At 25.4% G+C, this 17322-nt stretch overlaps 2 protein-coding genes across 2 annotated transcripts; both read left to right on the top strand.

The window, feature by feature from the left end:
- The first annotated feature begins 9936 nt into the window (after nt 1-9936).
- Nucleotides 9937-10642, top strand: LOC127254877 (EPIDERMAL PATTERNING FACTOR-like protein 6). The gene is made up of 3 exons (XM_051280207.1): nt 9937-10156; nt 10231-10289; nt 10379-10642. The coding sequence occupies exons 1-3, from the start codon at nt 10036-10038 to the stop codon at nt 10577-10579; spliced, it is 381 nt and encodes a 126-aa protein (XP_051136164.1). The 5' UTR covers nt 9937-10035; the 3' UTR covers nt 10580-10642.
- Nucleotides 10643-10949: 307 nt separating this feature from the next.
- LOC127253976 (coatomer subunit zeta-1-like) lies at nt 10950-13141 on the top strand. Its single transcript, XM_051278809.1, has 6 exons — nt 10950-11069; nt 11455-11614; nt 11779-11926; nt 12019-12096; nt 12456-12540; nt 12917-13141. Exons 1-6 carry the CDS (start codon nt 11049-11051, stop codon nt 12974-12976), a joined length of 552 nt encoding a protein of 183 aa, XP_051134766.1. The 5' UTR covers nt 10950-11048; the 3' UTR covers nt 12977-13141.
- The last annotated feature ends 4181 nt before the right edge of the window (nt 13142-17322 follow it).

A 17322-nucleotide genomic window follows, 5' to 3' on the forward strand; every position in this document is an offset into this window, starting at 1 on the left:
TGTACTTTTGTAATTTTATCATGATATATTTTTCTCTAAAAATAGATTTTCTTTTTATGTAATAATATCAAATTACAATTATTTAACTAATTCTTTTTATCCATTCCTAATTTTTTAACTTAAGCAGTCAATTGCATAGACATAATTATTTATGTAGCTTCATTTTAACTTTTTTTTAACAATCCAATTAATTAAGCAAAAATTTTAAAAATTATTTGTTAAAAAAATAAATAGAACAATGATACATAGTGGGTTTGTTCGATTTAGATGTCGGTTTGTTTTTTACTTTTTTTTTTTTTATGTGGGGTACGAAAAATTTTATTGGTAATATAAAAAATAATATTTTGTACTTGATTATTTATTTTTTATTAACTGTTAGTTTTTATAAACGAATAAATTATATTATATCGTGTTAATATTTGTGTATATTATATTTTTTAAATAATATTTATTGAGAATTGCGTCTGAAAATGCTAAGTTGTTTGTACATTAAGAAATGAATTGAGCTAAAGGAGTAATTCTAGATAAAACTAAATAAATACAACAAATTAAGTTAATTATATATAAATAAAATAACAAAACTATGCCATTATGATTACGATTATGATTTAGGGCTATTGATCTTAATACAAAATGAATACCCACGATAGGTGGATATATCTAAAGCTGAAAAAAAATTAATTCTATTGACATAAAATAATTGGATTTGAATTCAAAAAAAAAAAAATTGACTTAATTATATATATAGATCAACACAAATTCGAAATAATAATAAAAGAATTAGGTTATGATTGATGTGCTCAATTCGAACCGACATGTGAATCTGATTATAATATATTAGTATTGATTCCTTAATTTATTATATTATAAAATAACTCTAATTTGATAATTAGCTACACGCTAATTTAATTTCTATCTCCAATAATACAATCAAATTCACAATACATATTACAATAAATTCGATGAAAACTAATTGACATGACAATTCAATACAAAATAATTAAATTTGAATAAAAAAATTTGACCTAATTATGTATATGAATTTAACACGAATCTGACATCATAATAAACAGATCAGATTAAAGTTAAATTGTTTTGCCTGTTTAAAATATTCAATTCGACATGAATCGAGTAATTATCAGATCTAAATATATCTATCCAAACCAAAATGCATTAACATATTTGCGTACCATTGCCTTTCTTGAGAGTTGTTTTCGTTCAATTCCATCTTCGTCGTTGCCTTTACCGTCGGATTAGTGTCTTTTTAGGCACCATAAGCAAAGTATCTGTCCGAAACTACCATAATCATATCAAAACCAATCATATTAACAAATCTACTTGTATGCAGATTGATGAATGAAATAAAATATTTACAACTAAGCATTATGTATGAAATTACAATTCCAAATTCTTCTAGGATTCTAAAAAAAAAAATGCATTTTCTTCGAACAAAAAATAAAAATAATATATTACATATAATTATCAATTTTATATTATTTATACAATTTCTTATACTTCACATAAAAATATATATCTTTTTCAAATAATTTCACTAAATAAATCCACCATTAACTTGTTTTAGTTTTGGTCCTACTTTTAACGATTTCTATTAAAAATAAAAATAAAAATAAAAAATAACAGTTACGATTTGAATTATTGTTTCTGGTTTCATTTTGTTCGTTTTCAGTCTTTTTTTTTTTTTTTTTAATTTCAATCAATTTAAGTTGGTGGTTGATAGGTAGAATATATCATACTACCTACTCAGGTGTTTACAGTTAGACCTGCGTAAAACTAACTTTAATTTGACTAATTTATTAAGGGGTTGATTCAATTTTGTACAATTTTATTTGACTTTTATAATATGAGTGTATCCAATCTCGATTTTTAATTTATTTTTTTTAATTTGAAGGTATTTAATTTAAATTTTTAAAAGTATTTTAAAATATTAAAATATTTAAAATATTAAAATATTTAAATTATTAGGTTTAGATATATGTATCGAAACCAAAATGTATTAACATATGTGCATACCTTTGCCTTTCGGAAGAGTTGTTTTCGTTTAATTCCACCTTCTTCGTTGCCTTTAGCCGCCGTCGGATTAGTGTTTTTCTGGGTGCCATAAGCAAAGTATCTGTCCGGAACCACCACAATCATAATAACCAATTTACGTGTATCCAGATTAATGAATGAAATAAAATATTTGCAGCTGTGCATAATGTATGAAATTACAATTCTAAATTCTTCTACAATCTCAAAAATTATAACTTTTTTAAAAAATAAATATATTATACATATTTATTATTTTTATATTATTTACATAATTTCATATACTTTACATAATATATATATATATATATCTTTTCAAAAAATTTCACTAAACAAACACACCATTAACTTATTTTAGTTTTGGTCCTACATTTAACGATTTCCATTAAAAAAAGGACAGTTACTCTGAATTATTGTTTCTGATTTAATTATGTTTGTTTTCAGTCTTTTATTTATTTATTTATTTATTTATTTTTTTAATTTTAATCAATTCAAGCTGGTGGTTGATATGGGTAGAATGTATCATACTACTTACCCATGGTTACAGTTTAACATGTATAAAACCAATTTTGATTTGACTAATTTATTAAGGGGTTAATTCAATTTTGTAGTTGATTCAATTTTTTACGATTCTATTGGATTTTTATAATTTGAGTGTATTCAATCCCAATTTTTAAAAATGTGAATGTATTTAATTCGAATTTTTAAAAAAACTTTAAAATTAGGAGGTATTTAATCTAAAACTTTAAAAATCTTTTAAAATTATGATTATTTAGCCATCCATAAACTTTAAAATTATATGAATTTTGTTGAATTCTTGTTGAAAATGATGAATAAATGATACGGTTAAAAATGAATTTTTAAAAATATATTATTATTATCTTATTATAATATTTATTAATATTATTGTAATTTTTTTAATAAAATAATTCTAATAATTTTAAAAACTAAAATATACTAAGCGAAAATTAATAATAATTTCAAAAATTAAATATGATAGTAAATTATTAGAAAATTTTATTTTTTTGAAAATTTTTCTAATAATTTACTTATTCTGAACTACTCATTCTTATTTTCTTTTGCATGAAAAATATTCAAATAAATTTAATTAAAAAAAGATATAGTAATTGGAACATTATTTCTCGTTCATATTTATTTTATTTTATTGTCATTTCACATTAAACTTGTTAAATTAATATATATATAATTCTGATAGGAACCACCACAATCATAATAACCAATTTACGTGTATGCAGATTAATGATTAAAATAAAATATTTGTAGCTAGGCATAATGTATGAAATTACAATTCTAAATTCTTGTACGATCTCAAAAAATATATTTTTTCAAAAAAATTAATATATTATACACATTTATTATTTTTATATTATTTATATAATTTCATATACTTTACAGAATATATATATATCTTTTCAAACAATTTCACTAAACAAACACACCATTAACTTGTTTTAGTTTTGGTCTTGCATTTAACAATTTCCATTAAAATAAAATGACAGTTACTCTGAATTATCGTTTCTGGTTCATTTATGTTTTCAGTCTTTTTCTTAATTTCAATCAATTCAAGCTGGTTGTTGATATGGGTGGAATATATCATACTACCTACTCAAGGGGTTACAGTTTGATATGTATAAGACCAACTTTGATTTGACTAATTTATTAAAGGGTTGATTCAATTTGTAGTTGATTCAATTTTGTACGATTCTATTGGATTTTTATAATTTTAGGGTGTGTTTGTTTGGGGGTTCGGATTTTGAATTAAAATTTGAATAGTAAAAATTTTGAATTTGAATAGTTGTATGATGTGATATAAATAGGTGTTTGATGTGATATTTTGGATGTAAAATTGATTTTTAGTATAATATAAAAAATAAAAAAATAGGTGTTTAATTTGATGTTTTAAGGAGGAATGAAATGAATAATGAAAATATAATCCAATCCCCCAAACAAACACACCCTTAATGTATTCAATCTCGACTTTTAAAAATTTGAATGTATTTAATTCGAATTTTTAAAAGTCTTTTAAAATCCGAAAATATTTAATCCAAAATCTTAAAAATCTTTTAAAAGTATGAGTATTTAGCAATCCATAAACTCTAAAATTCTATAAATTTTGTTGAATTATTGTTGAAAATGATGAGTAAATAATTCGATTGAAAATAAAATCTTAAAAATATATTATTATCATTATTATTATTAGAAGTGATAAATATTATTATAATATTTATTAATATTATTGTAATTTTTTAATTAAATAATACTAATAATTTTAAAATCTTAAAATTTTTTTAAAAGTACGAGTATTCAGCAATTCATAAACTTTAAAATTCTATGAATTTTGTTGAATTCTTGTTGAAAATGATGAATAAATAATTCGGTTGAAAATAAAATCTTAAAAATATATTATTACCATTATTATTATTAGAAGTGATAAATATTATTATAATATTTATTAATATTATTGTAATTTTTTAATTAAATAATACTAATAATTTTAAAAACTAAAATATACTAAGCGAAAAATAATAATAATTTCAAAAATTAAATATAATAGTAAATTATTAGCAAATATTTAAAAAATATTTTTTTTTTATTGAAATTCTGAATTACTAATTCTTTTTTTTTCATAAAAAATATTCAAATAAATTTAATTAAAAAAATATATAGAAATTGGGACATTATTTCTCTTTCATATCTATTTTATCTCATCGTCATCTCACATTAAATTTAGTAAATTAATATGGATATACATATATAACAAATGTGTACAATAGTGATGAAAATGAAGATTACGATAATAAAAATGAAAATAATGGATAATTTTAATGTATTTTTCAACTATTATATTTTTGTATTTTCATTTAATTATTTAAATATTTTTATCTACAAATATATTTCATATAAATTTAGGCAGATTGTATAGATTAATAATAAATTATACTACAATACTATAAAATTCATATAAATTCATAAACAATTCAATCGAATTTATAAAAATTCATTTAAATTAATAAAAAATCATTTAATTAATAAATGAAATTCATTGAACTCTCCATCAATTTTGTAGATTTTTCAAATCCATATAAATCCTACTTTTTAAAATTTAATAAAATTCCAAATGAATACATCCCTTAATTTAAAAGATTTTTAAATTTATTTAAATGATTTTTTTTTATTCAAACAAGCAAGTTTAGGTGTTTCTAAAATCCTAATAATGAAAAAAAAAAAAAAAAAAAACTTTATTGATATCAAGTTGACTTGTTTATTTATATATATATATATACAAATAATTTAATATATAATTTTATATTTTAGGTATTTATAATTTTTTAAAAAAAAAAATTATTAATAATATTGAAATATAAAAAAATAATAATCAATTTAATTGTTCTTATATATATATAAATAATAAATAATTGATCAAATTTTTATTTTTTTATTATTTAATATTGAGTCTAAAATAGGCTAGGCATCGACCATACATATATATTTTTGCAGACTAATATATTGGCCACGCTTAGAATGTAAATTTTCAAAACAAACCTAGCTCTTTAACCAAACTATATTTTAGTGTAATTATTGTACTTGAATGTTATTTTTCATTTCTATCCATTTTAAAATAATGGTGTCGTCCTAATTTAATAATCGTAGTACTTAACTAATATAATATTTTTATACTATATCATACTAATAGTGATATTTTTTATTTTTTTTTACTACAAATCAATATAATATTAATATTAATATTAAAATATATATATAAAAAACAAATGATATTCTTATTACGAGACCGAGGAGAAAGTATCATATTTATCTTCGTAGAATTTAAGTTTGTTTGTTAGTTGTATTTTTTACTAAGGTTTTTATTATTTATAAAAAAAATTCCAAAAAATATTAAAGTAAACATATATTTCTATATTACACAAAAATTATTTTTTTACATTGAATATTTTATGCATAATATTTTTATATCACATAAAATTACTCTTCTAATTCATAATTTTTTACTTAAAACCTCAAGCCCAATTCCAAAACCCCCTAACAAATACATTTTGGGTGTGTTCTTTTATCAAAAAATTTTTAGATTGTTACTATTCATAAAAAAAAAAATAATAAAAAATAAAAAAATTAATATTTATTTTTTATTTTTATATTATATTAAGAATAAATTTTACATTTAAAATATTACATTAAAACTTATTTATATCACAACATAAGACGATTCAAAATTTAAATTTTTTACAATTTAAATCCCAATAAAAAAATTCAATCCGCCGAACAAGCACACCCTTATTGTTTATTCTGAAATGTTTTATTTGTAATATTTGTTAATTAATAAATTAAATATTTTTATTAACAATAAAATATGAATGATACTATATTTTTAGATTTAACATGCATAAAATAATATGAACATAAAATACATAAAGAAAATATTATTTGCGGTATAAAAAGTAAAATTTAAAGTTGGAATAAAATTACTACAAAAATTTGTTCATTTTATGTGTTCCTTATCAATGTAAATATTTATTTTTTTGAATGTATATTTGCGGTATAAAAAATAAAATTTAAAGTTGGAATAAAATTACTACAAAAATTTATTCCTTTTATGTGTTCCATATCAATGTAAATTTATTTTTTTTTGAATGTCTTATAAGAGAAAAAAATTGTTTTGCAATACAGTTAAATAAAGATAATGTTATTTTATAATATATTTGATGTTTAGGATTTTTCTAACATTTTATTGGTAGTATAAATATTAAAAATAAATAAATAAATAGTTTATTTTTTACAGGGTTAAAAAATATAGTATAAAAAATTTTATTTATAGTAAATATTTTATTCTCCTACAATTTTACTATTTTATTTAAACAAATAATATAACTAATTTGTCATTATTTATTATACTTATTCTAATATTCTTTTATCATTTTTTTTTATAAATATTTTAATGTGGAACTTGATTTGCCACCCAAGATTATAGATAATGAAATTTAGGATTTTTTTTTTATCTTGTTTTTTTTTTATTTTATTTTTTGGACTTAGTTAAGAAGGGATTCGGACTTCCAATTTGAAATCATTTGGTGATAGGTGGATGGCCCTTCGCCTATTTACTAATGTAACACAATATTCAATATAACTTTTGCGTATAATTAGTAAATAATTAAAAAAAAATTAGTAGTTACAATATAATACAAATATATAATTTTAAATTAAGACAATTAACTAGTCTAATTAAATTTTAGAAAATCGTATATTATAATTTAAAATACAATTAAAGTATATTTTTTCAAAAATAAAATAACATAAAATATGATAGGAATATAAATTTTAAAAAATAATAATAATACTCTCTCCAGAATATCTTTTTAATTTAAATAAAAATAAAAAATATTTTGATATTAATATATAATTATTTTTTTAAAAAATAAAACATAATTTAAAAAAAAATACTTTTAAGTTAGGACTGGAAAAGGAAAAAATATTACTTCTTCCGTCCGTTCGTAGTTACTATTTTTGTGTTCCAAAACAATAGTTTCATTTCTATAAATAACCATATCAGTGTAAACTATTTTTACTTTTTCATTATTATTACACAATTGCCATTACTTTTTATACTAATATACTCACAAGAACAAAAGAAAAAAAAAGTCTCTTACCCCGTACTTTTTATCCGCTATTAATATAATATAAATATTTTTTAAATTTAGTGTCAAATCAACCGACACTATAATTTTGGGATGGAGAAAGTATATTAGATAGTAATAGTAGTATTATTTAGATTAGATTATCATGAAGAAAGAAAAAAACAGTGAGTCAAATGTACCATGTATGACAGGAAGCCAAGCAATAGCATCACCAGTGAGTGATCAAATCTGGCAGCAGTGACGCAGCAAGGATCACAGACCAATCACTGTGTGTCTTCCTTCTTCTTCCCAAAATCCAAATCCACTGAACTGTACTGCATTTCATTTCTATTGCATTGCATGATGACTATTCTACTCAATCCACATCCAGATCCTGATCCATGACAGACGTACAGACAAGCTATTTTCTTACATGAAAACCCCAAATTGAGGGACCCTTTTTGGGGTAAATCTAATGTCAAAAATGCACACACATTCCAAATTTGATTCAGTTACCTACCCCCTTCACTAATCCCCAAACCCTAATTTGACCTTTCTGAACTTTTTTAGGGTTTTTCTTTTTTTGTATTTCCTTGAAAGTTTAAAAGATGGTGGGCATTGGCAAATTGGCATTGATTTGAATTGAGGCATCAGCTTTTGCTTCAATACCCAATTATATTGAGGTTGGGATTTTCAGGATGAATTTTGTAGTAGTATATATATATATATATATATATGTGACAAAAAGGGATTGTTTGATTATTGGCCACTCATTCTTCTATCATAACTGCTGCTGCTTTTGCACTGCAAGAAAATTAGCACACAAGTAACACTTTCATCTATAATACTCCCTTCGACACTTTCATCTATAATACTCCCTTTGACCTGCAACAAGGGTGGTCACTGGAGATTTTTAAATATTAGTATTATATTGAATTGTAATAAAAAAAAAAATAAAAATACCCCTATTATTATGGTGTAATATAAAACTAATGATATTTGTATAATATATTGTAAGTTGAAAGGGTATTTATTATGTGAAGTAGGTAGTACAATTACTAAATTAGGAAATGATAACCTTATTTTAAAACGGACAAAAATAGAAAATGGTAACCTTTCAATAGGACGAATGAAGTAATAATTTTTAATATAATATTGATTTCTTATTTTAAAAGAAATAATGGTATTCAAAATATGTGTAATGAATAAACTCATCTTAATTAAGCATGTGTGTTTCTTTAGGTTTGATTTGGAAATATACATATATTAGGAGAATATAAAATCTAAATAGTAAATTTTAGATATATATATATATATATATACAAACTGAAGATTCCCAAGACCAAGAAACAATCAAAAAAAAAAAAAAACACAATCACAACTGTAAATTTACAAAATAATTAAGTAAATAATATGTATATATATTGAATTTGAGAAGTAATCACAAATGACAAATTCAAACAGGAGAATTGAGACTCCCAATAACTTTACTTATCTGCTCTTTCATTTTTATTTTTACGGGGGAAAAAATGTTGACTTATTTCCTTGCCAGAAAATGGATTGAACAATCTAAAACTCAACAGGTGACAAGTTCTTGATAAAATAAAAACTAAAACGAAGAAGAAGTAATCTCCCAATCCATGAAAGTTTTCTATTGTTTTTGGGTTCTGTTTAACTAACTTATTACCCCAAATTTTTCATTGCATTGTGTAATTTGTTTGGCTGAGATTAGGGTTTTGCTCTGCAGCCTTTATTTTTCCCCTGTAAAGCTAATTTAATTTTTATTTATTGATTTTATTTTCTTCTTCCATCTGATCTACCAATGGAATAAAAATAGTTTCTGAAAGGGAATAGAGAAGGCACTGCAGTCTAGGCTTCCCAGAATATAAATAAAATAAAATAAATTTCAACTGTGTAATAGATCTTAGCTTGGCTTTGCTTGTAGTGATGACTGAAGTAATTCAGGCTGAAAAAGGCCAAAAGGGTTCTTGAATCTTGGCCAAGGGAAGTTTGTCAAACTAGGAAAACCAGTGGTCAGAATTTAGAATCCAATCTTGAATCTTGTATGCAAAGGCAGTCTGCATTTCTGCCTATTTTTGGGAAATGGGAAGAGAATTTAATTATGTGATTAGGATAAGACTTTCGGATCTGACCTCACCCATGGCCCACCCCACCCCACCCACCCATTCTTTTTATATTCTCCAGCTTTTCAACTCATTCCTTATTTCAAGTGCCTGAAGTTTCTCTCTTTTTTGACAACAAATAGTGACTGCTGCTGCTCTAGTAATAATAGTAGTAATAATAATACTAAAAAAAAACTATCATTTGAAGTTGTCCTCCAATGATGGCAAGAATCTATTGTTTTCTTGTCATGATTCTGTCCATTCTTTGTTTGTTGGTTTTAAGGGTTTCAAGCAGGCATTTTGCATCTCCAAACTATGGGGTTTCTGCCAACAATCAAGGTCAGTTTTCTCCGCTCATTTTTTAGCCATTTTCATAACCTCCCTTTAAAAAGTTTGAATTCTTGGAGTTGCAGGCAAACTTGCAAGAACCCACTCAGTGTTCACCTCCCACTCCAAGCCCACCTCAAAAAAGGTACTTAAAAACCCTAATTACAACAAATTGAATACATTCTCACTGTGTTGGATTTTCTTGCACCTCATTGATTCATATTGTTGTAAAAGGAGATGGATGAGGAAGAATACAAAGTACTGGAGAAGATAGCTGGATCAAAGCCACCAAAGTGTAAGGACAAGTGCTATGGATGCAAGCCATGTGAAGCTATTCAAGTGCCTACAACAAACAGCCATGTTGGAGTTCAGTACACTAACTATGAGCCTGAGGGCTGGAAATGCAAGTGTGGCCATACATTCTTCACCCCTTAAAAAAACCCATTTGATATATATATATATATTGTGTATCATATATGTAATGTAGTTTGGGAATGTTGCTCCTTTTTAGTTTTTCCTTTGTAGCATTTTTTTTTTTCTTGAATGCATTGGGAAGAAGAGTGAATGAAGTTCTTGTCTAAAAAAGCTTTCTTTTTATAATATTTTTAAGAAGGGTGATTAATTTCAACTACATTTGGACAAGTTATGCAGTGTGGGCACTGGGATTATGATATAGAAAATTAATTTTTTTTTTAAAAAAAATCAATTTTTTTATAATGGGCTTTTATTGGGCTTAGAGATTTTCTTTTGGGCCCAGAATAAAAGACTAATACAATAAAATAAAATGATAAAAATAAATCGCTGCTCCGATCGGCAACCGAGACATTCCCTGGCTAGATTTTTTCTCCCGTATTTCACCGTCGCGGAATTCTTCCTCCCGAAAAGCTTTAATTGCAGATTGGCGATGGCAACATTTCTCAGTCGTGTACGTTTTCTTCATTTGCCTGCAAAGTTTGTTTGAGTTATTTTGATGTTTCTGAGCTGAAAATTGCTTTATTAGAAGTTTTCAAGATCTGCTGTTTGATTTGTGCGAATCGTAAAGAGATCTGATCATAGCTGCTTGGATCCTGGTTAAAAATGTGGATTTATTTAATCCGTGAAAGAGAAATGATTTTTTCGCAGAATTAGCCTTTGATTTTCTGAAGAAGAGAGCATGTCGATTTTCATTGGTCCTCTTCCCATTTTCCTAACCCTAGTATTGGTCATTGGACCGATTTAATCTCCGGTTCTGTACAGTTTGTGCATTTTAGATGTGTAACAGGAATTATGGTGACTGTTTTGTGGAAATTGATTGGGCATTGTTAATGTAGGAGGCTTGCCCAACTTTGAAGAACATACTTTTGCTGGATTCGGAGGGGAAACGAGTTGCAGTTAAGTACTATTCGGATGACTGGCCAACTAACAGTGCCAAACTAGCTTTTGAGAAATCCATTTTCACCAAAACTCAAAAGACTAATGCTCGGACCGAAGGTACATTTAGGCTTTTGATCTGTTTGTGGTTTGGATGTGAGATAGATAATATGCCATTTTGGAATCGTGTCTTGAATTCATTTGTTTTCAGTAGCCTGTGGTTTCCATATTTGACTGAATAATCGATTGGAGACTGTTGAATGTTTTAATGCCGTGGTATGCAGCTGAGATAACCATGGTGGAGAACAATATCGTTGTGTATAAGTTCGTCCAAGATCTGCACTTTTTTGTCACTGGTGGTGATGATGAAAATGAGATCATCCTAGCAACTGTGTTGCAGGGGTTTTTTGATGCTGTAACCCTTCTCCTAAGGTTCAATAATTTTTTGGAATTTCACACTAGTTTTGACTCCTAGAATCTGTTGTCTGTGATCGTATCTAATGTTTTTCTGTTGTTTGTTTTAGGAACAATGTGGACCTGAGGGAGGCACTCGAAAACTTGGATCTTATTCTTTTGTGTCTAGATGAGATTGTTGATGGAGGGTAGGTTATAAAACTGATCCGTTAGTCTTCTATTGCATTGATGATCGATAACCGTACTTCTGAAGATTTAATACCTCTCACTTTAGCCGACTAATCTTTTTATTGCAATATATTTGGAAACTCGCCTCCAGAAAGAAATCTGATTCACTCGGTAGAGGAAATTATTTCATTAAGTGTGACTTCTTGTTTACAAAATTTTATCCTTTTTTTATCGCCATAAATTATGTTAATTACATTCACTTTCTGTTGTTTCAAGTTAATATTTTGCCTGTTTACTCTTCACTTCTACATTCTCCAAATTTTATAATTCATCAATCAATCATTTGAATTCATTGCTATTTTTTTATTTCATTTCCCAGGATCGTGCTTGAAACCGATGGCAGCATCATTGCTGGCAAAGTGGCAACTCACAGCATGGATGATGGTGCTCCGTTGTCCGAGCAGGTTGAATACATTCAGAGCTTGTTTACTTTGTGCTAATAACTTAATTATTTTACATTATGATAAGCTGAAAATAAATTAAATGTACGATAATAAAAGTTAATGATGATCAATCCTTCTCAGTTTGATGGGATTAAAATTATCTTAAGCCACAGCACATCTGCTAAAAGTTCATTTTGTCGTCTTAATAGCTACTCGAGAATTAATTACACTTTAAACTGACGGTAGTTTATCTTGTGGTGATAATTATATGCAATAATTATGTAAAACAACCCTAAATATTATCATTATTAATCAAACATGCCCTAAAGTTTTGACATTAACCTCCACATGAATGTTTAGGCCGCTTCTACTAATTTGAATTCTTATCATTTGGCAGACAATATCTCAAGCGCTGGCGACAGCACGGGAGCACTTAACAAGATCACTTCTGAGATAAACTTGTATCATCTCGTATTCCATTCTTTTGACATGTCGGCGCTATGTACTTGTACTTTACCCCTATTTGTTCCCATGTTTCGTGTGAGCTACCCATGACGTGATAACAAATTATCTTCTTTTGCTGGTTATAGTTTAGTGAAAACATTACATGCTGCTTCTCTTATAGCTTGACTGATTATATCAAACCATGTGTTTCTTTTGTATCGGATTTTTGCTCATCAAGACAGATTAATAGGTGGCTGATCTGTTTTTCCATCAACAGAGCATGCCTGAGTGTTGAATTCGAAAAGCTTAAAGTTACTGAGACAGGTATGAATGAGTCATTCTTTGTAGGCTGCGGATCCGGTACCGATCCAATTAAATTAGCACGGTGCTGATATGATCAGCGTATATTAGATATTGTTGAAATATTATAGATATTCGGTTTTAGATTTAGTAGATTTATATTTAGATTTGATCTTATTCATAAATGATTAGATTACTTAGCTCCTTATTTTGATGATCAATAAAACAATTTCATTATTTTCCCCCAAAATTTCTAACACATATTATCATAGAATATTTATGATATAGCATATGGTATGTTATAATTCAACATATGATATTTTATAACACAGCATATGTTGTGTTATGCAAAAATATATGTTGTATGTTTGTATATGATATGTTGACCCGATCAAATCAGTACCATGTTGATTTGATTGAGGCATCGCGTGATCGGTGCCCTTCTTTGTATCATTTGGTTGTGGCCTTCATTTTGAGTTTTGAAATTTTTGAAAAATAGTAAAAAGTTATTATTTGATGTGTGGTAAATAGATATTTTACGTTATAATATATATATATCTTAAATAAAGAATGTCAAAAGAGTTTTTTTTTTTTTTTTTTAAAAATGCAAGTAAACGTTCATAGGCTGGTTTTCTTCTTTTTGAGACGTGCATGTTAATCTACTCGGACCTTTATTGTAATTTGAAATTTATGTAGTTCACAATAAAGTTCATCTAACCTGCTTTACTACTTTCTAACTATCCTACGCTTTATGCAAAGTGGAATTGCTCTTTCTTAGTTCCTATGCATATCTCTCTCTCTCTCTCTGGATATGTTTAGATATGTTCTAGGGGGAGAGTATCCCAAATAGTGAATTTTTTTATTTTTTTATTTTTTTGTTAGTTATTAAAAATAATAAAATGTATTTTTTAAAAAGAATAGTAAAAGTGTTAAAAGTGTTGTAGATGTGTTAATCCTGTCAAATCAGTATGATGCTGATGATTTGATCGAATCAGCATATACAATATGGATTAACACCCATCTTCGTTTATTCCATATTAACATATGCATGCCTTATTAAAAGGCTTGAGATGTTTATAGAATGAGTTATTATTATCAAATATTTTATGTGATAAAAGTGTAATTTTATTAAGATTTTTGGTTACAAAATTTTTTATTGATAAAGAAAAGAACACATCATATATGTTTGCCCTTCTTGGCTCTGTTTTTTATTAATTTTCTTTTAATATTTTAGCATGCAAACTCAATGGCTTTGTGTTCTTTGCAAATTTTTGCTTTAAATTATTTTCTCTTACCATTTAGCACATCTAATTGTTGTGAACACAAATACACCCTTATTTCTTAATTTTTTATAATTATATATCCACACGTGGGAAGGGATCTTCAACTCCACTTCTTTTTTCGGCCTTTATGCCCTACCAATTAAATCAGAACATTGGTCATCTATTTTTAATTCAAAATACTATTTATTTATTTTTGTTATCAAAAATAAATAAATTATATTTTAAATTAAAAAGTAGATTACATATGTTATAATTAGATTGATGAGTTATAAAAGTTCTTAAACTAGTGGAGCAAATTTTAGTATATGTTGTTTGAACCCGATTCAACTTTATTAAGAATACTAGTATAAAATAAATAATAATTTTTTTTTTTAAAAAAATTATAATTAAACATATCGTCCATATATATATATATATATATATATTCGGACATTCCTATTTGAATCTAAGTGCATAGGACAAGTACATACTACATAGGATAGTGGGACCCGCAGGCCAGGACCGCCTAATAAAAACTGAATCTGTATTGTGGGAAAATTATGAAAATAAAAACTAAATATGAATTTTCGAAAAATAAAATAATGAAAATAGACGCAATAATATATCAACCCATACGTTTTATATAATAGTAAGAAATGGGGAAACATCATCTTAAATTAAAAATGAAATCACATGGTGTGCCTATGCAATTTAATGATAATTCCAGCGCAGCATTAAAATAAATATTAATTAATTGCACCTAATGGATAGAAAAGTGCATCGCTTTTTCACTATAGTGGTTGTGTCACACGTTTGGATTATTTTCCAAGCAATTTTTATTTATTGCCTTCGAATCATTATCAAATAATTAGGGACGTTTTATTTCATTTTTCTGAAATTATGGTGACAATTTTCTAATATCCTTCAAAATATATCTAAATAGAATCTATTGGTATGTAGAGTGCTTTAGAAAAATTGTTACTATTTATTTATTTATAATTATTTTTATTAAATAAAAATATTATATTAAGTATGTTAATATATATTATATTTACTTCCAAAAAATAAATAATTTAATACAAAATATTATAATTTTTTATTATTGATATAAAAAACCACACTTATCCAGTAATACAAAATAAATACACTGCTTTATTTAATGTTACAAAATTGAGTATATCAAATATACAAGATTTTACTATTTAATTTTTTTTATTTTTTATTTTTTTTCAAAACTTCAAACTTAAAATTTTAAAAATATATATTTAAATATAGAAAGAAAATAGAAAGATTGAGAAAAACTACAATCCTAAATGGACACATTTTGCCTAAATTGAGTATGTAATGATGCATAATTTGACAAATAAAATTTCGGTTGTACCTAATACTACGTGTTCACCATAAATGCTCTTCGTGCTATCTAACTATTACTAATAAAATCGATTCCACTTCATAACATCTTTCATTTCATTATTTGTTTCAAACTAAAATGATTTATATTCCATTTTAGATATGATTTTTTGTTTTTTGTTTATTTTTTTTTTAACGATAGGAAATAATAAAATTTTTAATATAATATTTTATTAGATAATATAATTGTTGATACAGATTTTTAATAATAAAAAGTAAAATTCGAAAATAGAAATTATCTTCGAATTTGATAAAATAAAATGTCTGAGATTTAAGAATCCCTAAACACCGTACGATACGTAAATAAAATAGAAAAAATAAATACTACATACTGTAAATGTAAAATGGTGATCTCAAAACAAATTTCACTGAATTTGATGTCCATTGAAGATGGTTTTCTTTAGGTCGTGAAAAAACCTATTTAAAACCCATGTCAACCGCCATAACCAGATCGTGCCTTTATATTCGCTCGCCGGTTGAAACTTCTCTCAACCATCTCAGAACCGCCTTTTGTCCGACCTGCACACCTACTGCCAAGTTTCCTCTTGCCCGACCTCCATATCTGCCGTCTTATCCTTCTTCGTTCGACCTCCGTATTGGTCGTCTCATCCTTCTATACCCGATTTCATCTTGTCCGACCTCCGTCTCGGCCATCTCATCATTCTTTGTCCGACTTCATCTTGTCCGACCTCTGTATCCACCGCCCACTTAATTTATAATTTCTCATGATCCAGACCCTACTATCATTATCCAGACCATTTAAGATCCTACTATCGTTATCAAAACTATACATTAGTCCAATTTATAAGCTAATTTTCAAGAAACCCTATACATTGGTTTTTTCACTCAACAATAAGTATTTTTATTATTTTTATTCACTCACAAAGAATATTTATATTTATTTTGGATTATTGAATTATAAACTGATCATTAGTTTTTTTAGTAACTGTGAAATTTTTATATAAATAATCATATTTTATTATCATATCTTTATTTTTATATTAAAAAGTAAAAATAAATTTGTTTTTATATTACTTTTAAAAATTCTTTACATTTAAAATATTATTTTTTTTTTAAATTCTACCTAAAAAAATAAATATATACTTTTAAAATGGACAAATGGGGTATGATATTTTTATAAAATATAAATTAAATGAATAATGTTGCAACTTTGTTTGAAATTATATAATTTATTCGTTTCATAAAAAGAGTACCGTTTTGTTTTTAAACGTATATTTTTAATATTAATATTATATTAATTTGTAGTGAAAAATATAAATATTCCTATCAATATTGTGTATATTAAAAGTAATAACATTTGTATAATAAATTGTAAATTGTAAATATATTTATTATGTTTAATAGATATTATAGTTACTAAATTAAA

The sequence above is a fragment of the Andrographis paniculata genome, unplaced genomic scaffold (genome assembly GCF_009805555.1).
Source record: "Andrographis paniculata isolate CXL003 unplaced genomic scaffold, ASM980555v1 Contig52END, whole genome shotgun sequence".
In the NCBI taxonomy this organism is placed as follows: domain Eukaryota; kingdom Viridiplantae; phylum Streptophyta; class Magnoliopsida; order Lamiales; family Acanthaceae; genus Andrographis; species Andrographis paniculata.

What these genes read in the sequence shown, in the direction of transcription:
- LOC127254877 (XM_051280207.1), top strand. Translation starts at nt 10,036, where the DNA reads ATGATGGCAAGAATCTATTGTTTTCTTGTCATGATTCTGTCCATTCTT. An exon ending in GGTTTCTGCCAACAATCAAG is followed by an intron (nt 10,157 to 10,230) that starts GTCAGTTTTCTC and finishes TTGGAGTTGCAG; the next exon opens with GCAAACTTGCAAGAACCCAC. An exon ending in CCAAGCCCACCTCAAAAAAG is followed by an intron (nt 10,290 to 10,378) that starts GTACTTAAAAAC and finishes TTGTTGTAAAAG; the next exon opens with GAGATGGATGAGGAAGAATA.
- LOC127253976 (XM_051278809.1), top strand. Translation starts at nt 11,049, where the DNA reads ATGGCAACATTTCTCAGTCGT. An exon ending in GCTGTAACCCTTCTCCTAAG is followed by an intron (nt 11,927 to 12,018) that starts GTTCAATAATTT and finishes TGTTTGTTTTAG; the next exon opens with GAACAATGTGGACCTGAGGG. An exon ending in GATGAGATTGTTGATGGAGG is followed by an intron (nt 12,097 to 12,455) that starts GTAGGTTATAAA and finishes TTCATTTCCCAG; the next exon opens with GATCGTGCTTGAAACCGATG.